General features: G+C 45.4%; 3 protein-coding genes across 16 annotated transcripts in view; 1 reads left to right on the top strand and 2 right to left on the bottom strand.

Annotated features, from left to right (window-relative positions):
• The window catches only part of PCBP3 (poly(rC) binding protein 3), a gene marked incomplete at both ends in the record, with an annotated part of 81,923 nt that extends 81,050 nt beyond the window's left edge, over positions 1-873 (bottom strand). For all 14 annotated transcript variants that reach the window (XM_081885468.1, XM_081885469.1, XM_081885461.1 and 11 more), the window contains one exon: positions 612-873. In XM_081885468.1, coding sequence (XP_081741594.1) covers positions 612-873 — 262 coding nt within the window. The remainder of the gene's footprint in view (positions 1-611) is intronic.
• RAB17 (RAB17, member RAS oncogene family) lies at positions 757-14,204 on the top strand. The gene is made up of 6 exons (XM_081899082.1): positions 757-881; positions 6,110-6,287; positions 9,965-10,116; positions 11,311-11,436; positions 12,130-12,223; positions 14,005-14,204. Exons 2-6 carry the CDS (start codon positions 6,113-6,115, stop codon positions 14,127-14,129), a joined length of 672 nt encoding a protein of 223 aa, XP_081755208.1. The 5' UTR covers positions 757-881; positions 6,110-6,112; the 3' UTR covers positions 14,130-14,204.
• Positions 14,205-17,677: 3,473 nt separating this feature from the next.
• Positions 17,678-21,868, bottom strand: PRLH (prolactin releasing hormone). Its single transcript, XM_081921326.1, has 3 exons — positions 21,456-21,868; positions 18,734-18,903; positions 17,678-17,926 (listed from the first exon to the last, which is right to left on the bottom strand). Exons 2-3 carry the CDS (start codon positions 18,831-18,833, stop codon positions 17,763-17,765), a joined length of 264 nt encoding a protein of 87 aa, XP_081777452.1. The 5' UTR covers positions 18,834-18,903; positions 21,456-21,868; the 3' UTR covers positions 17,678-17,762.
• Between the last annotated feature and the right edge of the window lie 3,776 nt (positions 21,869-25,644).

Genomic DNA, 25,644 nt, shown 5'->3' with positions numbered 1-25,644 from the left:
AAAGGCCTGGAAACGATGCCTTATGAGGAACGGCTAAGGGAGCTGGGTATGTTTAGCCTGGAGAAGAGGAGGTTAAGGGGTGATATGATAGCCATGTTCAAATATATAAAAGGATGTCACATAGAGGAGGGAGAAAGGTTGTTTTCTGCTGCTCCAGAGAAGCGGACACGGAGCAATGGTTCCAAACTACAAGAAAGAAGATTCGACCTAAATATTAGGAAGAACTTCCTGACAGTAAGAGCTGTTCGACAGTGGAATTTGCTGCCAAGGAGTGTGGTGGAGTCTCCTTCTTTGGAGGTCTTTAAGCAGAGGCTTGACAACCATATGTCAGAAGTGCTCTGATGGTGTTTCCTGCTTGGCCCTTGTGGTCTCTTCCAACTCTATGATTCTATGATTTTATGAAATAAGTAGGTAGTTCTGGTTAATCCCCTGGATTTCTAGTGTTTGCAGTTTTTTTTTTTTAAAAAGGAAAACCCAAACAGGAAGTGGTCTATAAATCAGTTGTGGGAAATGGCTGGGAACAGGTATCAGGCCGAGGTTTTGCCTTGAGGTTCACGGAGTTGCGCAGGGCTCCACCCTGTGAGAAACACCCCCTGCCAACTGCAACTCACCTGGATCATCAGGTTTTATGGCTCTGCATTCTTTACAGTGCAATTCTGAAGGTGACTGTCCAAGAGGGAAATCAGTGGACCTTAAACTCTGGGTCAGCTTCCTGATAAAACCAGCAGGCAGCTGGGAAAGTACAAGAGCCCTTCCCTGACTGGAGGAGTCTTGCTTTTGCTGTGCCACTGCCGAGGCTGCCCGTTCTCCCACCTCAGCACCCCCGAGTAAATGAGCAGAAATCTTGAAAAGGAGAGAACACGGCAGGAACATCTGGAAAGGTAAGATCTTCAGAGAGAAGCACCAAGATGGAAGAAACTCAGCAAAACGCTTACTCAGTGATCCACGAGAGAAACGGGACTTGCTAATATATAACTTGTGACATGCAGCTACCAGAATGGTTTGTTTGCTTTGATATGGACAGCCTGGATGAGAGGTGGGTGAATGTTCAGCTAAAAGAGAAACTGGTTAGATTAGTCCTCATGTAAAATGGGTCTTGTATCATTTAGAAAAATAGCAGGAAAATACAAGGGATAATCAGGCTCCATACGGACTTGCACGGTGAATTTGCAAGAGGAACCATTTTGCTTCCAGTGTGGATAATTTCTGTCAGGCATTAGCTTTAGCCATTAAAGACATTAGAAATAGTTATTCTACTACTACATGGGACAGCATTTCCACAACCAAAGGTGCTCCAAACTACAAATCTCATCTAGGTGATTTGTATCTGGGGCAGCACTCCTAAGGACTGCCGTTCCACTAAATTCAATAACATTTCCTTTTGGGCAAATAAATAGCCATAGGATCAAACAGCTAAAGATTGAGGGCCCTTCCTGGTAACCTGTTCATTAATAATCCATCCTGATTTGTTTGCAGGGAGATTAGATGATATTGGTTGTGTACTGAGCATTCATTTGCATTTGTTGTGGGGAGGTTAGAGGACATCGCATCAAGGAAGTGTCTTTATTGTGCATTTTCTTGTCACTTTCTTTATCACAAAACCTTTTTTTGGGGGGGGGGAAGTAGGTCTGTTGTGCAAGGATCCCACTGGACAGCCCTCTCAGCTACAGTTCAGGAAGTTCTCGCTTAAATCTCCCCTCTGACCTGAACTCAGTTAGCCCAACTTCCTGTTTGCAGTCTGGGAGGCAATGCAACCACGGTCCTTTGTAAAGCTTGTAAAAAGATATATGCTTCAAACATGTACCTAATAAATGCTAAGCAGTATTGTTACTAAATAGGACAGTTTTACCACTTTGGGGATTGGCCCAGGTTAGCCTGGGATAAATAATGCCTCCCACTTCCCTGTCTTTGTTGCACGTTGGCAAGTTGTGTGGCTTGTGCAGGATTGCAATCCTGGCAGTGCAACAGGTTGTGCTCCTCCCAGGCTTCCCCAGGCGCCTCCATGCAATGGGCCCAGAGCTACCTTTCCTTACTCTCTTGCTTTGCTTCTGGTGCTCTCTCCTCCAGTGCTGGGATGCCACTGAGGTGTCCCAGACTGCAGTTGCTTCTTGGGTCATGTTCTCCAGGCCTTCCCCTCCATCCTGCTTTCAGGCTAGCTCCTCTCTTCTCAGTTGTAGCTGAGGGGATTGCTGAAAGGGGAAGACCCAGCAGAAAAGTAGACTTGGTGGTCCTTCCTCTTGGGAGCTGGATGAGCAGAAGCAGGAGAAAGAGGACTCATGATGGCACCTCCAGCAAGGCTCTCCTTACCTTCTGAACGGGTGGATTTCCTCAGCCCCAAGACCTCTATTTCACTACCAGTCTCTTCACCTCAGACCTGTAGCAATAGCCTCAACTTTTTTGGCTCAACCTCTGCTGAGGTCCACTGCTGAGTTGTGTGGACTACGCAAAGTTCCCAGGAATTATATTTGCAGAATGTTTCTAAGAAATGTTTGAATATGTGGGCAGGAAGAGAAGGAACGATTGCTTCATCTCGATGGAAAGAGAATGATGAGCTCACTATGATGTGCACATCCCAGCAGGATGGAAGTTGTTCATTCTCTGAGGGACCCCCTCCTTATATTGAAGGGCCCCCTCAGTCACCTGGCAGTGACAACAGCACACCAGTCATACTGGGGAGCTGCTATTTTAATTTCCCACAGCATAGTGCCACTCTGAGCATTGAGGAAATTAAAATAGCGGCTTGGAGGCACCGTGGGGGGTGGGCCCTCCTGGATTCCTGGGGTGCCAAGTGCTGTTGCTGGACCTGCTACTCCTCAGACTCAAGATTACATCCTATTAAGTATTGCTGTGTTAGAAACTTGGAGGCTAGCTTAAGCTCCAGGAGAAGTGACCCTCTGAAGCATTCGGAATGGAGATTGAACAATTCCTTAAAAAAAAAGTAGTATTTTGTATGATAAACTTGACCTTTTATTTCTTCTGCACCATCCTGTAAAGGCATGTGTCCAACTGCTGAAGTGGAGTGGAGGTGGCCAAGTTCAGGTGCATTAAAGAGGGACGCAGGTAGCGCTGTGGTCTAATCTACTGAGCCTCTTGGGCTTGCCGATCGGAAGGTTGATGATTTGAATCCCTGCAACGGGGTGAGCTCCCGTTGCTCTGTCCCAGCTCCTGCCAACCAAGCAGTTCGAAAGCACACCAGCGCGAGTAGATAAATAGGTACTGCTGTGGCAGGAAGGTAAATGGCTTCATGCTGAAGGTTCAATTACTTTCAAGTGTGGAATTAACAGTATGTGGCTCTTGAAAAGGGACGATTTCTGCAGGCTGAAGCAGTGAGTGGGCATATGTGAGAAAAGTGATCCTTCAGGTGAACTTGTTGAAGCTGAAGAAAGAGACCCTTATTGTCACCTTCACTCAGCCACTCACAAAAGCGGGGCGGGGGACTGAACAGTGGCCGGGCACAAGTGAAAAGAATAACCTGTGCTGTTATTTGCAGCATTTGGGAATAAGTGTGATATCCCAGAAAAACGTGATTCCCCTTCAGTAGCAGCTGCCACCACCTGCCTCTCCATTGTAGCCCCTGAGATTTAGCAGCTTTTCAGAGCCATGTCAGTTTTTTGCTTCTTCTATTCTTGCCCCGTGATCAGTGGACATTCCCTCTCCCCAACCCATTCTCTAGTCCCTGGGTCCCCACTCAAGTCCCTCAACTTCCTTAAGAGATGCTTCACTCTGTCCAGGTCAGAGGTATTTTCTTCCACAAGGACAGCAAGGCAAGCGGTTGAGATAGTGGCACTGATGCTCTGGGCTCATCTGAGGTCACACACCGTTGGCAGTGGAGGTACAAGGACACTAGCACCCCCTCAACTTGATAACACTTACTTTAGCAGCTGTCACTATTTAAGTGCTTTGAACAGGCAAGTAAATAGACACTCAATGAAAGAGTCCCCAAACCAAGCCGGAACATAACTGGTGTGTGTGTGTGTGTACTTTATTCAGCCAAGTAGGCATGAGAGGCAAGGAAGCTGTGCATGAACTCCAGGAAGAAAATCATATTGATCAAAAAGTAAGATAAAAATGTATTTACGGAAATCACAGTTTACATGGCATTTTAAAAGTAACACCATACTTTGGATCATTATGTTATTTGATCAGGAGATACTTAATGTCATCGGTTGCATGAATAGGCCTTTTCTTTACTCCATCCTCATGGTGCCTCTCAGTGCTGGGATATTCCATTCCACCTTAAGAACAGACGTGTGGATTGTTGCGTGTCACATGTCTGTTTACACTCCAGCACAGCTTGCTGGGAACTTCCATTTGTGTATAGCTTTTGCTTTAGCTCTCTTGCTTTGGACATGAAGGAGATCAGACATGTTCCCTTTCGTCCTGAGTAAACTGCTTGTAAATATGCTCACACAGCCACTTCTGTTGTGTAGCGTTGACTCTGCAGAGTAGCCACTTGTGTTGTGTAGCATTTATTCTGCAGAGTAGCCACTTGTGTTGTGTAGCATTTATTCTGCAGAGTAGCCACTTCTGTTGTGTAGCATTTATTCTGCAGAGTAGCCACTTCTGTTGTGTAGCGTTGACTTTGCAGAGTAGCCACTTCTGTTGTGTAGCGTTGACTCTGCAGAGTAGCCACTTCTGTTGTGTAGCGTTGACTCTGCAGAGTAGCCACTTCTGTTGTGTAGCGTTGACTCTGCAGAGTAGCCACTTCTGTTGTGTAGCGTTGACTCTGCAGAGTAGCCACTTCTGTTGTGTAGCGTTGACTCTGCAGAGTAGCCACTTCTGTTGTGTAGCATTTATTCTGCAGAGTAGCCACTTCTGTTGTGTAGCGTTGACTCTGCAGAGTAGCCACTTCTGTTGTGTAGCGTTGACTCTGCAGAGTAGCCACTTCTGTTGTGTAGCGTTTACTCTGCAGAGTAGCCACTTCTGTTGCGTAGCGTTGACTCTGCAGAGTAGCCACTTCTGTTGTGTAGCGTTTACTCTGCAGAGTAGCCACTTCTGTTGCGTAGCGTTGACTCTGCAGAGTAGCCACTTCTGTTGTGTAGCGTTTACTCTGCAGAGTAGCCACTTCTGTTGTGTAGCGTTTACTCTGCAGAGTAGCCACTTCTGTTGCGTAGCGTTGACTCTGCAGAGTAGCCACTTCTGTTGTGTAGCGTTTACTCTGCAGAGTAGCCACTTCTGTTGTGTAGCGTTTACTCTGCAGAGTAGCCACTTCTGTTGTGTAGCGTTTACTCTGCAGAGTAGCCACTTCTGTTGTGTAGCGTTGACTCTGCAGAGTAGCCACTTCTGTTGCGTAGCGTTGACTCTGCAGAGTAGCCACTTCTGTTGTGTAGCGTTTACTCTGCAGAGTAGCCACTTCTGTTGTGTAGCGTTTACTCTGCAGAGTAGCCACTTCTGTTGTGTAGCGTTTACTCTGCAGAGTAGCCACTTCTGTTGCGTAGCGTTGACTCTGCAGAGTAGCCACTTCTGTTGCGTAGCGTTGACTCTGCAGAGTAGCGTGCCCTAGGTTCTGAAGCTCAAGTCGCAGATGCTGCACCAAGGACTCGAGATTGCCCGGCACACCGTCCGGTGGGCTGAAGCCAGCTGGGGCCCTGCCAGTTGCCCCCGTTTCCTTGGTTGCCAACACTCAGAACAAAGAGGTGTGATGTGTGCCCACATTTGGAAAACTTAATTGTGGAATATAAAAAACTCCACGCATTTTGATAATGCATTCTTCAGAGGCAAAAAATACAGCTGAAAGGAACTACAGTGGTACCTCGGGTTACAGACGCTTCAGGTTACAGACGCTTCAGGTTACAGACTCCGCTAACCCAGTAATAGTTCCTCGGTTTAAGAACTTTGCTTCAGGATGAGAACAGAAATCGCACAGCGGCAGCAGTGGGAGGCCCCATTAGCTAAGGTTAAGAACAGTTTCAGGTTAAGAACAGACCTCCAGAACGAATTAAGTTCTTAACCCGAGGTAGCACTGTACTTGGTGCAAAGGTTGAGAAATGTCATTATCCAACGGCAAAGTGTTCCATTTACTGCCGCATAGTTGTGACGCTTCATCTCCTCTTTCTCTCAGTTCCGGAGCTGCCAAATCATTCCCTTTCCTTTCCCCTTTTCTCTCCAGGACATGGCTCAGAGAAGGGTGCAGAACAAGGAGGCCACTCCCTACCTTTATGTCCCCTCCCTAAAAGATTCTTACATTTTCAAAGTGGTTCTTCTGGGAAGCACGGCTGTAGGAAAGTCAAGCCTAGCCTATCGTTATGTGAAGAAGGACTTCCGGGACTCTCTGCCTACCGTGGGCTGTAAGTGAATGGTGCTGAGTAGGATCCCAACGCTGTCTGAAGGTGCCCTGCCTTTTGCATTAACCGACATGCTACAAATTACTCAGAATAAGGCCAAGGATGAAAGTCATGAACATTTGGCTGAGGAACTGCTTTGGCACAGCCTCAGCTATTTTTATTATGAAATATTGTCTCCATGGCAACCATGCACAGAACACCCTAGAGGGATGGAGCACTATCTCTTTCCTTGCAACTGTAGTGACAGAGTGACCCCCAGTGATAAAAGCAACACAGTGCACAACTTGAACATCATCATGTGATGGGGGGGGGCATGGCTAATTGACATCTATCCACCCCCCTCCAGCTGCTGAATTGCAGCGGATGAGGAGGTGAAGAACGTGGCCAGAAGACACAGAAGAACCTCTTGGTGTGTCTGTGTATTTGTAGACGCTGTGGTGATCACACGGGGTCCCTGGACATTTCACCGTCTATTGATCCCTGTGCCACCACTTTATTTCTCACTGCCAGCACCCAGGCCCTACCTGGTACAATACTGAGTCCAGTCAGGGTTAAATTGGAACATAAACTTCTGTTTATTTATTGCAGTTTAAGAAGCGTGTGGTTTCATAAACGGTATTGGTCAATTACAATCATGGGGTGCCTATCCAGACCTATAACTTCCGCTACCTGCTCTCACTAAACCACCTCTCAGATATTTACTTTTCTTCCTGGCTCCTAACTGTTCCTGACTCGGCTTATTTGGCTACACTAACTCAACCTCCCACAGACTCTATCCCAATTCACTCCCACTCCAACCAGCCACCCAACTCCTAACGAACTCTCCCCTTCGCCCCTCCCAGAGCTGGTTTTATAGTCCCTCTGACTCCACCCCCTGGGTTCTGATTGGGTAACCTGTTTAACTATTTCACCTCCAGCACTCTCATATGTTAACGTCACATACACAAGCAATTTTGAAAGTGGAACCACGTGGGCCCCCTCCCTGCAAAGTATCATGAGGACATTGAGAGAGGCCTAGAGTTGCCCTTCCCAGTATTTATCAGCCAATTGCCAGGAAATGAAGTGGACGTGGAAGTGATTGTGGCAGAGTTCACATGCTTTCAAAATAGTCCAGGGTTAAAGAAGCAATAGACAGAGGCTGAGCGAAGCATTGCATGTTGGAAATTCAAGCCCTTCTCATAAGAAGCTGGCAGCAGTCCCAGGCACCCGGCTTGAATTCCCTGTTGACCTCCCTGGCTGCATTCCCCAGCAGACGCAGGCAAGGTCTCGATGGGCGATTCTTCTCAAACGTGAGAAGAACACACCCCTCTTTCCTGCCTCCCCCACCAGGCAGGGGAAAGAGATAGACAGAAACGTATTTACATGCTTTTATTTCTGTATTTGCAGCATTACAAAAAACATGACTGCTCTCTCCAAATTCCAGCAATGTTGAGAGTAAAACTTCCTGTACATCCTGTACAGCTCATAATACACTGTGAGGTAATTCCGGAGCTGCGCACTGTGAAATGACTGCCCCTTTGTTCCCACAGCAGTCCCAACATTCCCATCATGTTTACACTTCAAGCTAGGACTTTGCAGCTGCATTGCTTCATTATCGTAACATTGCAGGGGGTTGAACTAGATGACACTCACGGTCACTTCCAACTTCACAACTCTGGGATTCTATGCGCAAGGAAGCAACAAACTAGGAAGGGCTGTTGAGGAAGGAGACTTGGGAAAGTGGCTCACGTGCAGGAACGGGAAACAGCAGTGCCAGAAGCACTGAGCAGACTCATTCACTGGGAAGGGCAACATCATAGTGACTTTGGTTCTCAGCTATATGATGGCTTGATATACTGGCATAACAATTGATTTCTGCACTCTTGTGCACCTTGGGAATGCAGGCGACAGACGGCATGTTGTACAATTAAAGTCACCTGTAATCTGAATGGATGCATAGTCTATTACCACTTCATTTTTAACAGGGATGGCTTCCCTACCTGGTGCCCTCCAGACGGACTACATGCAATTCCCATCATCCCTGACGATTGGCCAGTGGACAGGGCCCTCTGCATCTGGCCGGCACCAGGAAGGCTCCCCAACCAGCACGGCACACCTTGTTATTTTAAAAGAAAGCAATGCCTGGGCAGGTGTAGAACCTTACTTGCACATCAAAGTTCCATATCTTGACTTTTGAGTAGAAAAAGATTAATATAGAACATTACTGAAGCTGCTTTGTGAGTCTGGAAGTTGATAGAAGTGCAGATTAGTTGATCACATTTATTTGGATATGAGAAAAAAAAAACAATAGACCTGAACATTGTTTTCCATTGATGTACACATGGCTGAAGCAGTTCTCATCCTGAAAGAGGCAATCCCTGCACTCTCTCTCTCTCTCACTGATAGTTTTATGACTTTATTTATAGCTTTATTTATTAAAACATATTTATTATTTTATTTATTAAAACATATTTCCATAAAATATTTTGTTGCACTGTGCAAAATATGAGCAAGCCAGGGCTGAACTGATACTACCCTTGCTGGTAACTTTCCTGGGAAAATCACTATGTCAGGTTCCTATTGGAAGACCGGACTAATGCTAGAACATTAGCAGTGGCAAAGTTTTTATTGGTGGTTGCCAGAACCAATGATCCCTATATTCTGAACAAAATGCTTGTTTAACCTGGAGGTAGGCTGTATGAATTGTGTATTGCTTTGTAACGACTTGTTGGGTCTCTGGACTGTAATAAAGATTGTTGTTGTATTTATTAATTGGCTAAGCGGTTGACTTATGAAAAGTCATATCTATATAGGCTGATCAAATGTTCTAAGAGGCTTGGTTAGCAAGCTGCCCTGAGCCAAGCCTTGGTCTAGGGCACTCATGCCAGTGGGCAGAGTCCTGGCCCTTGCTGCCCTCCTCCCTCCTGCTGTGCTGCCACCATTAAGCCATGTTTTGGCTTAGCATGTCATTCAACCCTGGGCTTGCAGCTTGTCTCACTCCAGCCAAACAATAACTGGTCTAGTAACCGAAGGTTGTTCTTAGGTTTACTCTGCACGGTTTGTCTGGAGCAAAACAAGCCAAGAGTCTGGGCTCAGACAACATCTCAAGCCAAGCAAGACTTTGCTCGTGGCAGTTCAGCAGTGGGAGGACCAGGGGAGATCACAGGAGCTGTGATCTCCTTTCTCAGAGCCCTCACACTTGTGCATTTGTGCAAAGCCATGGTTTGGTTTACGGCCAGTAAGGCCATCTAGTTAACAAAAATCTAATCTCCATTGAAGGGACGCAGGTGGCGCTGTGGGTTAAAGCCTCAGCGCCTAGGACTTGCCGATTGAAAGGTCGGCGGTTCGAATCCCTGCGGCGGGGTGCGCTCCCACTGCTCGGTCCCAGCGCCTGCCAACCTAGCAGTTCGAAAGCACCTCCGGGTGCAAGTAGATAAATAGGGACCGCTTACCAGCGGGAAGGTAAACGGCGTTTCCGTGTGCGGCTCTGGCTCGCCAGAGCAGCGATGTCACGCTGGCCACGTGACCCGGAAGTGTCTCCGGACAGCGCTGGCCCCTGGCCTCTTAAGTGAGATGGGCGCACAACCCCAGAGTCTGTCAAGACTGGCCCGTACAGGCAGGGGTACCTTTACCTTTACCTTTAATCTCCATTGTGTCTGCAGCTTCTACTGGAAAGCGATTCATTTCTCTTTTGCTTTTAGGTTCCTTCTTCACGCAGGTTCTAAGTTTGGATAACACCACAATTAAGCTTGAGATCTGGGACACTGCAGGCCAAGAGAAGTACCATAGTGTCTGCCATCTCTATTACAGAGCAGCGAATGCTGCCATTCTGGTTTATGATATAACGAGGAAGGTAAGGCAGGAATGCTCCCCATTTCACCATTTCTGAATGTGTAATTTGGCATAATTTCCAAATGGTGCTTTATTTTCCAAGGAGAAGTTGTCATATTTTTCTATATTTGTATGAAAAGGTTGCTCTGGTGCATTTTTGTACCTTCAAGTCCTGGAAAACCTTTTTAAAAGTGGCTTAAACCAGGACAATTTGGGAGCATGTTGGAACAATCACAGTATCAACAGAGTAAATCAAAATCTCCTAGAAAAGTCAACCAAGCACAATAACGTATGAATCAGACACAAAAGTGTTACTGACAAACAAAACATCTTAAAATGAAGGATGTCAAACTTGCTGAATATGATGATGTTGTAGAGAATTATGAATTTTTATGTAAAGTAAGGCTGTGGCCTCTGATGGTCTTTGCCATTCAGTTCTGCTCCAGGAGCCCTCTCTAAATGAGCAGCTTTCATTACCAAAAAATTGTCTCAAGTAGCCCGTTAACTTGTGGAGATGTATGGAAGAGGCTGCTAGCAGTATGGAACTGTTCACAGAATCATAGCCTCAGGAGAGCATTCCACAAATGGGGAGCCACTGCAGAGAAGGCCCATTCCTGTGTTGCCATCTTCTGGACCTCTTATGGGGGAGGTCAGTTTATATGGAGAGAGACTGCCCTTGAGGAATTGCAGCTGTGAGCTGTTTAAGGCTTTATAGGTCAAACCCAGCACTTTGAATTGGGCCCAGAAGCTAACTGGCAGCCAGTGCAGTTGACCAAACCTTCTTGCCCTGGTGAGCAACCTGGCCGTTGAATTCTGCACTAGCTGGAGTTTCTGAACAGTCTTCAAGGGCTGCCCTCCGCATGACGCAGTAATCTAACCTTGAAGTTACCACGGCATAGACAACAGTAGTTAGGCTATCCCTGTCCAGATAGGGGCGTAGCTGGGCCACCAGCTGAAGCTGATGGAAGGCACTCAGTGCCACCGAGGTCACCTGAGCCTCAAGCAACAGCAAAGGATCCAGGAGGACTCCCAAGCTACATAGCTGCTCCTTCAGAGGGAGTATAACCCTATCCTTCATTACTAAGCACACTTTTTAATGTTGTTTGGTTGCACATGACACATTTTGCACACTAATACAGAACCTAATTTCTCTTAAGAAATTATAGCTCCATTATTGCTTGTATATCAGTTATTTACATATAAGTTGTCTTTTCAGGAAAGTTTGGAGAAAGCAAAAGTGTGGCTGGCAGAACTGGAGAAGGAATTCCTTCCTGATGAAATAATTATAGCTTTGGTTGGCAATAAACTGGACCTTTCTGCCGAACGGGAGGTCACATTACAGGTAGACGTTATTCTTGTATTTAGGCCAATGACTTTTACAAACGTAGGCCTTCTCCCCTTCTCCCTCTCATACATATACAGTGGTACCTCGAGCTAAGAACTTAATTCGTTCCGGAGGTCCATTCTTTACCTGAAACTGTTCTTAACCTGAAGCACCACTTTAGCTAATGGGGCCTCCTGCTGTCGCTGCACAATTTCTGTTCTCATCCTGAAGCAAAGTTCTTAACCCGAGGTAATATTTCAGGGTTAGTGGAGTCTGTAACCTGAAGCATATGTAACCCGAGGTATTCACATTCCTCTGCTGAAACACTCAATCTCACATAGCTGTTTTGGAGTTTCTCATGTATGTGGCAGCCCATCACAGAATCGTAGAATTGAAGAGTTGGAAGGGTTACGAGGGTCATCTAGTCTAACCTGCTGCAATGCAGGAATCATAGATGGTTGGTGGGATTCATTTGGCTCTCCAGGTCAAATTTGTGCCTTTTAATAATAAACACATAAACCACCACTCTCGCTTAACTCAAGAAGGCAAATAAATAAATAAATAAATAAATAAATAAATAAGAAAGAAACCCACCTTGAGTGGTGTGTTATATATGAATCTATATATCTGTATACACACACACACACACACACACACACACACACACACACAGTCTACTTCCTTGAAATCATAGATATGTTGTTTCTCCAGGAGGCAAAGGATTTTGCACAAACAAAGAACCTGCAGTACATGGAAACCTCTGCAAAATCTAATTACCAAGTGACAGAACTCTTCATGTCTCTGGGTAAGTTAATTTACACAGTTAACATTTAACAAAAGGTGCTCTCTTGTCTCTCAAATTTTTGCCTGCCTTCCTTCTGATTTATGCTCTTATGCTTCTCTCAAGATTGAATACCCAACGTAAACTCTATTTCATTTTCAAGTATTGATCTTGTTTCGTTGTTGGCATCCATATGTCTCAAGAGACAATGGAGTGCATCTTGGGGGGTGTTGTCCAAACTGCTGTGTTAGCAGCACTGAAGTGACCTCCTGGGGCACAAGTTTGGGCCGTGTGCCTAGAGGTCCTGGGCTGCCCAGATGACAAAACCCCTGTCTTGGCCTCGCTAATGGGGTCCAAAGGAAAGCAGAGCAAGATGTTTGGGAGCAACTTGGCTGCAGGAGTTGCCAGAAGGAGGCGTGCAAGGCACCATCCAACCATCTTAGGGACTCCAGTCTGGATTTGTGTAGGGTTTGCTCTTTAGCCTTTTCTTCCCCTGAAGATATCCCACAAGGCAGCAGAGGTTGGAGTTTTCCTTCTCCTAGATGGGCTACCTTCCCAGGTTGACAGGTCCCATCTACCCCTCACTTCCCTCTACAGAATGTGCAGAAAGTACCCTCTTGACCATTAGACCCACGCTTGGTCCCATCCTCTCAATCCACCAGAGCGTGTCTTTGCATGCAGGGGATAGACAAGTCCCTAACTCAATAAGGGTTTGAGACCTATTGGCAGCCCTCACCTGGTTTAGCTGTCCTGTTGGAGCCATTTCCTGGGGTGTGGTCACTGTTGCCTCCTGACAGCTTCTAGGAGCCGCAGGTGAGAACTGAGTGCAGGCTGGGAACGTAATAAAATGTCAAACGTAAAAAACCTCCCGATACTGGGCTGCCTTCAGATGTCTTCTGAAAGTTGTGTAGTTGAGAATGGTGTTCAGCCTTGACTCTTCCATCCTTGGTTCCTGTTGCTGCTGCCTGCTGGATGAGGGAAAGTCTAAAGGCCTTGAGCCCGTGCTCAGTTTGCTTGCATGCAAGACAGAGTGCTTCTGAAGGTGATCTAAGAGCACAACTGTAGAAATTGTTCCACGTTCTTCTCATTTTATCCTGTGTCTGCTTCAGCCATCAAAGCACATCACCTGCTTTCTCTTCAACATATAAGAGTGGTAAGAAACAATTGTAGCAGGTGGAGCTGGAGGCTGTAAAATGACTCTTGCATAGATGAGAAAAGCCACTTTCTATGTCCACACCGTTTAACATCATTGCTCCAGAATAATAGCCGCGTTTGCAAAACAATCACCCAGTTCGTTTTAGATGGTTGAGCAGCATGCTGATGCGTAGGGCTGAAACTGCAGTCACTCCCATTCTCCCAGGTCCTGCTGCTGCTGCTGCCTTGTTGGGAAATGCAATAGTCTAGCCTCTCATGCCATCCACCTGGTTTGTTTCTCTCCCAAAAGGCCACCTATGGAAGCCAAGTTTTGTTCTTAACTATGGTTTACTGTGTCTTGCAAACTGGGCCAATGATCTATTATTTGGCCATCAACTCCATGACCATTCTAGCTGCCGCTTCTAGCCTTTAAAGGGCAGGGGGCATCTGAAGGCCACTGTTTGACCTTCAAGGGTCAGAGACATCACATTACTCTTTCTGAAACCCAGAAACAGGTTCAGGCTCACCAACTGGTCATGTGGTGGAGGAAACAGCTGCACATGGACAATTGTTATTCCATGCAAGCAGATAAGTAAAAACTTGCACTGTTAATTAAGGCTGTAAATTTTATATTTCACAGAAAAATAACCATTTCTCCCTTCCTCACAAAGCTCATGAATTGTTAAAACAAGAACAAGAGAGAGAGAAGACATTTCAATCAACACAATGGAAGAAATCACGTGTTGATCTGCGAGAAACAAGTTTCCCCCAAACGAAATGCTGCCAAGCCATTTGAGATTAGTTGTTCTGTGTGGCTGGGGTTGCTGCTGCAGTAAAAAATGGAAGCCTGCTCCTCCAAGCCGGAGGGTTTGCTCTGCTTTATGTGCCTACCTCATTCCTTTTTACTGTGAGAAGACATTAAAAAGTTTTAATAATAATAATAATAATACAGTGGTACCTCGGGTTAAGAACTTAATTTGTTCTGGAGGTCCGTTCTTAACCTGAAACTGTTCTTAACCTGAGGTACCACTTTAGCTAATTTCTGTTCTCATCAGTTCTTAACCTGAGGTACTATTTCTGGGTTAGCGGAGTCTGTAACCTGAAGCGTCTGTAACCCAAGGTACCACTGTAATAAAATTTTAAATAAAATCCCTGGCTGAGGCCGGGCTCAGAGCAGCTAACATCATAAAAACAACACACATTTCCAAATTATTTGTAAAAGCTTTCAATAGTATAGTTTTTCTTTGGTATCCAAATGTAATGAAGAGAATAAACAGAAGAGGAAAATATAGCATTGTGTCATTTCATAAGAATAGGAGAAGATCCCTGCCAGATCAGACCAAAGTAGTGGTCTATCCTGTCTAGTCTCCTGCTTCCCACTGAAGGAATTGGTTTCTGTGTAGTCAGTTTGAAACGGGACCCCAACCCCCCTTTTCTTCTTTCTCCAAGGGAGCATTTCTAAAATGCATTAACTTGAGCTGTTGAGCAAATGCACAACAAGAACACAGCTGTATAAACAAAGCTCTCTCCTTTATCAGTCACGGCAATGGATGACCTTGGCTGTTCCAGTGGAGTAGGGATGACATGTCTGAGTCTTATCTTACCACACTCTGACGCATAGACCTAATCCGGGAACAGCACCAGAGTGTGTTCTTGGAGTTGGTGACCTCTTGCTCCAAGATAAGAGCATAGGAACAGGGATACCCTTTTATGGTCATGATTACAGGAAGGAAAACCCTTTTATGGTTAAGAGTACCGGAGCAGGAACATCTGTGATGTCAACCTGCGTGTACAAGCTGACGTGGCTGGATTCCTGGGGAAGGGGGAGAGGGTGCCTGGAGGATATATATACTGCATGAAATTTCTCATTTCTTTGGACTTGCTGTGAGCTGATCACGCAAGTGCCTTCTGCTATCCAGAGAGCAGAATAAACTCTTTCTCTGAACCAACCTTCAGTGTCATTTGACTTCCTTCCTCCTGTCCGGGAGCAACGCTCTCCCTACCAATTGGTAAAGTCCAATAAGGCTACACCACGGTAGCACAAGTGAAGTGGGCCAGGGTCACATTCCTGGTCAGCCACTGCCAGTTCACATCCCTTGAGCATATATGTCAAATTAGGATGGTTTGCCCCGACGCACATCACTCGAAACTTGATTACATCTCAAAGGGTTGCTGCTTGCATCTAAGCTACTGGAGAGTTGGTGTTGGCGTGATCAGAGGGGCAATACCCCTGAGCCGGCAGGCATGAACAAGGCAAGGAAGAAAGGGAATTGAGCCATAAAAAACAAGGTCTGCTGCTGGGCAGCTGGGTGATTTGGTGTCCTGGTATCGCTTTCAACTAAGAGGCCTTATTCCAGCAGGATGGGTGCACATGTCTGCAGTGTGAAATGACTTACGGGTGGGAGGCGTAAGATTTTGGCTTCAGATGTGAGCGGTTTGGCAGTGAGCATTTGCTTGAGTGGTGGTTTAGGCATTGGATAGGCGTAGTCTTGGTTGGAGAAGAGGTTGTTGTCTCTGCCTGCCCCTGCAGAAAATGGCTTATCCATTTTCCAAGGGATGGTTCTGTCCAGATGCCCTGGTGGGGGCTAGGTCACAGCACTCCCCAGGTGCAAGTCCTACCAGCAGATGGGCTAGAAGGGGTGGGCTTCTACCCAGTGCCAATGCCAGTGCCTCCTACACCTGTAGTCAATAAAGGTGTGGCCTGATTTCACCCAAATACCACAGGTCTCATTATTTACCGGGGGTGCCTGGGCACGCAAGAAATAAGATAGTTATCTTTCAATATCTAAAGGGCTGCCACATGGAAGATGGATCAAGCTTGTTTACTCCTGCTCTGGAGGGGAGGACCTGAACCAGTGGCTTCGTTATAAGAAAGGAGATTCTGACTAAACACCAGGAAGAACATTCTGACAGGAAGAGCTGTTTGACAGTGGAACAGACTTCCATGAGAGGTGGTGAGCTCTCTTTCCTTGGAGGTTTTTAAGCAAAGTTTGGATGGCCACCTGTCACCCTTGGAGTCCCTTCAAATTCTACAATTCTATGGTTCTATTATTCTAATTTGTCAAGCTTGCGAATATTTCCCTTCAGTGTTGGTGAATAGTAAAACCATTGCCTTCTGCCGCTTAATCCCAGATGAGGATGCCAGTCTGACTTGCATGACAGAGATGTGGCTTTGGGGGTGGGGTTATCTTGTCTCAGCCTTGCTGATAGGCTTCTTTCTTGGTGCAGCATCAATTTGATGGGTGGGAAGAATGGGTGCTGCCATGATTGGTCAAGATTAAACCTCCATGTTCGGGGTCTCTGTCCAACAGTCCACCAAACTTGATTGTTTGCCTGTAGTGTTGGGTTCTTGAGTTAGGAGAGGATTCTGCTAGGAGACCACCCACCCCAATGCTCGGCAGTCTACCTTTCTGATTTTAGAGGTAGTGTTGAAGACTCCATGAAATTTGAAAATGGGGAGCCTTGCAGCGGTGAAGGAAGCCTCTTGGGCACCTGGAGCAGTGCAAGCCACACCCATAGGGATGGGGCACGCAGTGCCCATAGGGACGGGACGTGCCGCATGCGCCGGGGCTTCAGCTGCCCTACAGCTGGGGGGAGGCAGTGAGCGGACATTGTGGAGCCTGCGGGAGCCTGAGACACGTGGCTCGGGCATGCTGTAGGCCCAGTGGTGAGTGCCACCCACCATTTTGTCACTCCCCTCAGTGGGGGTACCTGGGGCAGACCACACCCTTGTTACGCATTGAACATCCATACACAGACCTTCTTTGTATGAGCAAATTGGAGCTTTGTGGAAACTGTTTCTAATGATGTCTGGTTCAATGCTCAGTTTGGAATATATTAGATTTGGTGTCCTGTTAAGGTCAGGATGGTGTTGATATTGACTGGGGTGGGGGACTTAATTGGTCAAAGTCTGTATGTACATATTTAAAAGAAATTCATATTAATTCCTTATTTACAACTGACTCTCCTTCCCTGTCCCTTACTCTGTTAACTCTGTTGTATTAAATTTTGGGCTATAAGAGCCTGGGAGCAGGGAGCTGTTCTCTTACATAAGTCCCAAGAATGTACACCTCTGGTACTATAAAAGCAAGTAAATGAAACAAAAACTTGCATCATCAACAAATGGGTGCTTTGGAGTGGAGTTTAAGGATAGTTGTTCTGCAACACATTAAAGTCGTTCACAAAAGGGACAGCCTTTACTGGTGCAAGAAATCTGAAAATGAATTTGACAGTAAAAGGAATACAATGTGAGGGTGTAGAGAGATATAGTCTAAGGAAATTCTTCAGCCAAACCCTGCTCTTGAACTCTACTCCTCTGGCATGAGACATAAAAGAGACAGGGCAAAAAGTCCAACGTTTTTTATTTGGCCTCTGGAGAGATTGTGATGTTCTTTCTTGTCGGGATGGGAGATCGTTCACTTCTGAGGCATCATTCATCTTGCAGCTGCTCATCGCTGTCTCCTATGGGGAAGCAGGCTTGCTGGGGCCGGTGGTCACTTTTCTGGGCATTCTCTCCAGCTGCTCTCCTTCTGCCAAACCGTCCCACGGGTCGGATCCCTCGCCCCGTGTACCAGGAAGGATCAATGTCTGGATCTGGAAGGCAAAGCCCAGGTGGTATTGAGAGCCTAGGAAAAAGAAAAGTCCTCCCACTCCTGCACCGGAATACCTGGCATTGCTCTGCCATATTCTAAAGCACTGGCACACTTGTTGGGGGGAGGCAATGTGAGCTTTTCAACACCAGCAAAGCTTTTTTGCAAGACTACCCTTGTTGAGCTGGTGGCATTTTTTCTACCTGTCTAATTTCACACCTGCCTAATACGCCTGCGGGTTGTGCGCTAGGAGTGGCAGTGGCAGGAATAATGGAGTGAAAAAGAAGCACACAAGGAAGGACATCATGTAGCAAAGTGACTTTCTATGCATATGGAATGCTATCAGAAAAACCAACCATTAATTTCCACTTTTCCTGGGGGGTGGGGAGACACAGGAAAGGGGAATGTTTTTCTCTCCTGGCTTCAAAACTTCCAAAAATGTTCCACCTCTAGTTGGAGGGCCAAAGGTTCCCTCCACCTTCTGTAGGCGCTCCCTCCTCTTGTCTCCCAAAGTCCCTCAAGACTCATCACAAGTGCATGTTACAGATCAGCAAACCCTATCCTGAGCTGAACTCCTTTATGAAAGTTCACATTCCACTTCATCTAGTTTGATGATTGTGCTGCACACCCATCACTCGGGTCTAGCTGCTCATCCAGTTATCAGTGTTTGCCACGTCCCTTAACTCACTGCAGGGGACACTGGCCATTTCCCAGTGCTACAGTGATAAACAGCTTCCTCAGAAAGAGTCTCTTCAGCACAGCTGCTTTTAAAAGTTTTGTCTTCTACCCCGTACAGTCCCCAAGAACTTACTTCTGACTTCCATGGATCGCTCAAGGATTCGGCATTCGGCGTCAGGCAGCAGCAGGCAGTCTATCAGCAAGCACAAGAGGCAGATGATGAAGAGCCTCATGTCTGTTTCCTTTTCCTTCTTCAAAGGTTCTGTGACTTGTAAGGGGAAGCTGGTGAAGCTCAGGCCCCAACTGCAGTCACAAGGGAAAGGTCTATCAGTTTCGGGCAAGGAAAGTGCCCTTCAAAAGTGCGCTTCAGGATGAGCGACAGCAGTAACACAAAACTCTACAACATGCACAACAGGTTTGAAACTTTCATTTCAAGAACTATTAGCGGGGGATGTGAAAAGAAAAGGGAAGGAAAGGAAAGGGAAAGGTATTCAGCTGTATTCAGGTATTTGCCTGAACATGCAAAGGCTCAAAGTGAGCACATGCAAGTCCCATCCTCAAGTCTTCATGAGCAGGTTGTCCTCAGTCCCTCACCATCCCTGAGCTTGAATTTGAGTAGCATTCCTCATGCAGTCTTGGTCTCTGACAATGCAGTGCACTCTGCTCATACAGAGTATTTTTTAAAAAGAAATTTTCTACTTTTTCCATGATTTGGTGCTTTTTATGCCTAAATCCTCTCTGTCTGAGAGAGGGTGGGGTGGGGTTGGGGAGGGAGAATGTGAATGAAAATGAATATCCTTGTCTATCCATACATATCTGATTGAGACAATACCTGATCGAGACATCCAGGAAAAATATGGGCTCGCTCTCTCTTTTAAAAAAGGCATCACCCAGAAGTCTGTCAATTCTCCAGCAGAAGCTGAAATCGACTCTACACATCCCAGTCCATCACATGTGTAAAGTGGGAAGCCCTATCCTATGTTCAAATCCCTTTCAGGCAAAGCTTTATCTTGAGCCAGTCCCTGGCTCTGCCTGGAGCTCTTTGGAGAGTAAGTACGATAAAATGAAAATAAGTAAATGATTTACTTGGTCCTATAAGGACCAGAAGCTCTCAAGTTGTTAGGTGGGAAGCCTCAGCAGAAGAAGAGAGTTACACACACACACACACACACACACACACACACACACAAGTTGTGACACAGGCAAAGGAAAGGGGCAGCTGCAGTGCACACACACACACATATTTGGATCGGGGTGCCCCTTGTTTACTTTCAATATTTCCTATTTAGTATTTCAAAATGTGGACATTTTAACATTCACTCTACATTAGCCTGTTAGCTAATAAAAGTTGTTTTTCACCTATGGAAGAACAACTGCCATCATTCTCTAGCAGCCTTTAAGTAAAAGAACTTAAGGTAAATTTGTGTTTTGAAAAGGAACCAGAATTGTTTTAACTCTCAGGGTGTCTGCAATTTTTCTTGCTATGTCTCTCCCTGAATCCTTTGTTGGTGAGAGAAAGAAAACAGACGTGCCCTGGCTCATAGCTAGAGCTGCTGTCCTACAGCATGGCATGAAAGTGCAAGGGGAGAACTCTGTGCAGAGCTGGAGATGCTTCTGAAACTTCTACTGTAATGGCTCCAGCATCTCGATGTTTGGGCCGGCCTCTTTTCAGTTTAAAGTTTGCTTGCCTGTTCAGCTGTGCAAAAAGCTGAGGCAGAAAGTTCAAAGGCACTTCCGGCTGTGTGTGTGAAGCTCTTCTCCCACATATAGACATGTATATGCATTTGTTTTGCGGGACTGTAGTCAGGATAACTATAGCCAAATTTTCAAAAATGCCCAGCACTTATCATACAGATTAAACTGGTAAGACATTTCAGCTAACATTTGATTGGAATTGTGAGCCACTGTGCAGATTTCAGTTGCCGGGAAGCAAAGTGAGCCGGGTCTGTGAAAACTGATCTGTGTGCAGCCTTGACCCAACAGAAAGCACAACGCTTTCTACCATTTCTAAGCATCATACTTGTTGCGCATGGGTCCTCTCCTGGGTCTGGAAACTTCTTTCCTATGTGCTGACCACACCTGCTGAACTAGGGGCATCTTTCCCCAAGTCCTGATGCATTTTGGCACATTTCCTGTCCAACCTCACATAATACCCTGACCTTTAAAGGCTTCTTCCCAAAAGCAACCATGTTGTTGTATTTATTGGCTGCAAAATACATTGCAAACTGTTCATTCTGAAAACCAGCAAGCCTAAATGGAAATAAGGTTGAATCAAACCACAGCTTAGACATGGAACTCAACACACTGGCTTTGGGTCACTTGCTGCTTCCCAGCCTCAGTTTCCCAACTGGAAAGCTGGCATAATAATTGCCTCCCAGTGGATTGTCATTGATGTCAATATCTTAGGCTATATACCTAAAATAATTGCAGGGACAATTTTATTCTTGAAAATCTTGAAAATCCTAAATTATTGAACAGCACCATCTACTATTTCTTTTGTTTTACTGGGAGCAGCACTAGTTTATCTCCAAAAGGGGATACCTGAGCTTTGGTTTCAGAAAATAAAAGTAAGCTGTTAGAAGATCTAGCTAGAAACCCCTTTGGTTTTTATTACCCTAGCAAGCCATTATCACTTTAAAATGAAATTACAAGCCCACATACACACAACAAAGCAGCAAAGTTAGAAAATGCTCACGGTGGGCATGGGATGGAAAGCCATTTTACTCAGACCGCTCCCCAAATTTATTTGATGAGGCTACAGGTGCCACACAAAGCATGCCTTCTATTTAGTCTCGCTCATCCCGACTTTTTTCTGAAACAGGCAATGAAAAGCAGAACTGAAGAGGAATACTTACTTTTCCCCTAGAGTGACGGAGAGTGGCACTGCTCTGCTCTCTTTTCAGTGAGTGACGCGGTGAGAGCCGGTGGTCGCTCTATTCCTTTTTATGCTGTCCCTTTGTCTATGTATGGCTGCCTGTGACATCATCAGGACTGGAGCAAGGCATCTCAGCATAATCCTCCCACCATCCCATAACAACTTATGTTATGGGCTGCAAAAGATGGGTCCTTCTTCATATTATATTGCACCTGAGAATTCAGCTTTTGTATAGTACTCTAATAACCCAAAATGCATATTTGGTTATTAACAGGGCAATCCTAAGCATGCCTACTCTGGTGTAAATCCCACCACGTTCAAGCAGACTTTCTCCCAGGTGAGAATGTGTATGTGCATTGCACTACATTACATTTTATATGACTGCAGCCTAAAAACCAGTACTCCAAGATTAAACTGCAAATGTTCAAAGCTCCCCCCCCCACCCCGTTCCTTCCTTCTGTCCACATGGAGACCATTGCTAATGAATTGCCTTTGTGTACTATGTCATCTTCCATATATTGTGTGACCACTTAGTTCACATTGATTAACTGGAATAAGTTGGGCAACATTGCATGAGTGCATTTGTACACCTTGTTTGTTTTCATAGAATCATAGACTTGTAGATCTGGAAGGGACTGCAGGGATCATTCAGTCCAACCCCTTGCAATGCAGGAATCAAATGTGTAATTATTTTGTTCCAGTTTGTCTTGATGTTGATGATGGTGATGATGAAATTTCTATCTCAGCCTTCATTCCAAAGGAGCCAAGGATGGCAAACAGCAAAGTAGCAAAAGTAAAGAAATTAACCATAAAGCAAAACATTTTAACAGTGATTAAAAACACCCACATCTAAAATGGTTTAAAATTGTTTTGTACTCCACTGAGAAACAGGCAATAGGAGTGTATTGGCAGATGGGATATGGGAGGTATAGCCAGAGACCCTCATTCTCAGGAACTCGGAATACATGACTGTGGCCTGCAGAACTCCCTACATTGAACTGTGGGGATTCCTATCAAGAGGGGAGAGGAATTATACAACAAAATCTATCGTGCCGTTTCTGGGCTCCTCTCTGCATGTCACTGTAAATACAATGGAAACCACGAGCACGATCCATTACATTTCAATGCATGCACTGAAAGAGATCAAAAGAGGGGGAGGCCATCTTTTCTCCATTCTTCTTCTGGGCTGATCTTCAGCCATGGGGTGCACAGCACAGCAAACCACACACTGCTTGCATCCTGCCTCTCTTTGCCTCTTATATAAAGATGCAAACAAAGATGCAATATAAAGATGCAAAAAGCCATTCCTCTCTGGCCTGGTAGTTGCTTGGGCACCTACAGGGTGTGTGTGTGTGTTCACTATGGAATTGTGGGTTTCCAGAGTTTTGGTGCCACGCAATGGATTTATTCCTGGTTCTGCAAAAACCTACTGGAGTGGAAGCACGAATTTACCCTATCCCTGTTTAATTCTGGCCCAAAGGGAATAACATTCTTGGGAGTGGGTAATTCTCCACCTCTGGCTGTAAGTTTTTGTGCTGTATGAGTGAAAAGTGTATTTGTATTGCATCTTTTATTCTGATGGCTGACAGATGATGAGAACAACACGTAGTTTAAATGGTTAAGGAACACTAGTCTGTAATATAACCCTGCGGCTGCTATGATACCTAGGACAGGAGGGGAGCTGGGATGGCCTGATCTCTGGTACCAGAATTGTCTCAGTGAAAACTAAGAGACCTGAGGGTGTCTCCAAATCCAAGTTTTGCACAGGGAAGTCTGGGAGCTTGCTTCAGAGCCATAAATTATACTTCAGTGGCATTTTTGTTATAGTTGCATGATTGGGATTCATTTGGACAAACTCTCCACTATTTGCAATGTTGTGTTTTGTGGTTTCAGGATACTTTAGATTTTGATTGCCAAGGTCTGTCATGTTTAGTTTTTAGTACTACATAAGACATGAAAGTTAGGTTTTTAGGATTTGTGGTGTTTGTGTTTTGTATTAGCTGTGTTGCAGTGGGGGCCTCTTTGGGCACAGAGAATTGCAGGGATGTTTACCATAACCATATGCTAATGTTTAGGTTGTTGTCTTGAGCAAACAGTACATCAAGCTATTCTCTCTCTAGCGGGTTGCAGCTGTAACTAGGAAACATAATATTCCCTGCCCAGTAATGAAGGCCTTCTTCTGGACTTCAAGCAAATAGTGAGTTTCCCACATGGGACTTTTAGATAAAAGGGTAATGTGTCAAGGATTGGACAGGCAATGTATGTGCCAACATACCGGAATTAACTAACCAAGGCATTTCAAAATATACTATTTTATCCAAAAGCAGCACCTGATTTTCCAAAGATTGGTTTGAAAGGCACTAAAGGTACTTTTATTTATCCCTACCCAGAGCAGCTAGGAGCAAGATTGAGTTGGCCTGGAAAGCAGTGATATTGGGGGTCAGGCAGAGCAGCCACAAGAGCGGTCTATAGGGGTCGAGGAAAAATTGGATTCAGTTTGCATTTAAAAGTGAACCTGCCTAGTTTGCACTTTGGGGGGTGAGGAAGAAAACCAAAAAGCAGTTACCCTTCTTCAGATTTTGCAGTAGAATTCTCTAGCCAAGTTATGAGGGCAAAAATGTATATGCTGTGCACAAAAATCAGAGGCAGTTTTAGGGTAGTGCAGTTTTAGGGTAGTGTAACCGGCCACTTTGCAGAGGGAGCCCCTACAATGCTGTAGAACGGAGCCCAAGAGGCAGCGAAGCTGAATTCTAGCATTGCACACGGCAGCACCATTCCGAGAGCCCAGAGTCCACCACTGTAAAAATGCACATATCAGTGGAGGCAACATACAAAAATATGCTTGTATGAGGAAACTGCTTTACAAAATGTGCACAATAGGGGAAATTGCATAAGAAAAATACAAAGCAATGTGCTGGAGGATGAATTTGTACCGAAATCCTGATGAATTTTCTCAAGGTATTTTTTAAAAAAGAGAAAAAATCATGAATTGCTGTGGAAATGCGAAGAACTGAACTTAAGATTGCCAGCCCTAGCTGTCAATGACTCCAGGGGTGTCAACTTGAATAAAATATGGGGGGTGCAGGTAAGCCCTTCCCCCACATAATAGATCACAAGATACGGCATATGCACACCATCTTAATGGCAATGCCCAGTGCTTTTTTTTTTTAAAAAAAGAAGATAAAAAGGATTCTTGGGAGGATTTTCTAGTGGCATTCCAGCAAATAAAACTTTTGTGCAGAAACTTAGACAAGTCCTGAAATGACTGGATAGGGTTCACTTCCAGGAGATAAGGCAGAATCTCCATTTTATCCCACTGCACCAATCTTCTCTGAGACATCCTTGGAATGTCAGATGATCCAAACACAAGCAAAGATTGTAATGAAGCAACAACTCTTTTAAAGGCACAGCCCATGCAGCCTTGGCTTTTCTGGAAGTCCCTAGCCTCTTTCACTATTAGGTTTACACCATCCCATTTTGAAATGCTAGGGATTACATAGCATTGTAGGCTGGCCTGAAAACCTATGACAAAATGCCTCTTTTGTTTTGTGCGCTGATAAACTATCAAGCCTTTCCATTCAAGAACATAAAGTATATTACCTCGCTTAAAAGACCTGTGTTTGACAACAAACCTTCTGTGGTTCCCAATCTCACAAATCAGATTTGGACAGTATTCGGTCTGCTACCTGAAATAATTTCCTCCTGTGTGGTAAGCAAGATGGAAATATAAAGGGATGGTGTGCTATATATTTCTCGCTACCTGATTTCTTCATTTCCCACTTTGGCGTCAAAACTTTGTTTCATATATACATATATATATATATATACACACACATACACAGTGGCGTAGCGTGGGGGGTGCAGGGGGGCCGGCCGCACCGGGTGCAACATCTGGGGGTTAGGGTTAGGGGGCGCAAATCCACGGATTAGGGGGCGCAAATCCATAGGTTAGGGGGCACAAATTACTTGCCTTGCCCCGGGTGCTGACAACCCACGCTACGCCACTGTATATATACACACACACACACACACACACACACACACACACACTAATAAGACATTATTAGCACTAGCTGGTTAAGGCTAGTAAGTGTGAGCTGGTAGGCATGAAGTGCCCTCCCCATCTCCCTCCAGAAATCAGAAAGGAAAAAAAGATACCGCAGGAAACA

The sequence above is a fragment of the Podarcis melisellensis genome (genome assembly GCF_964234715.1).
Source record: "Podarcis melisellensis genome assembly, chromosome: 1".
NCBI classification, from domain to species: Eukaryota; Metazoa; Chordata; class Lepidosauria; order Squamata; family Lacertidae; genus Podarcis; species Podarcis melisellensis.
This window is presented reverse-complemented; position numbering and strand designations above follow the sequence as displayed.

Bases quoted from the DNA above. Each gene is read 5' to 3' on its own strand.
- PRLH (XM_081921326.1), bottom strand. From the start codon at position 18,833: ATGAGGCTCTTCATCATCTGCCTCTTGTGCTTGCTGATAGACTGCCTG. The intron at 17,927-18,733 runs GTAAGTTCTTGG...TTTGCCTTCCAG, and splicing joins GCGATCCATGGAAGTCAGAA to ATCCAGACATTGATCCTTCC.
- RAB17 (XM_081899082.1), top strand. From the start codon at position 6,113: ATGGCTCAGAGAAGGGTGCAGAACAAGGAGGCCACTCCCTACCTTTAT. The intron at 10,117-11,310 runs GTAAGGCAGGAA...TTGTCTTTTCAG, and splicing joins TTTATGATATAACGAGGAAG to GAAAGTTTGGAGAAAGCAAA. The intron at 12,224-14,004 runs GTAAGTTAATTT...TTCCTCACAAAG, and splicing joins AGAACTCTTCATGTCTCTGG to CTCATGAATTGTTAAAACAA.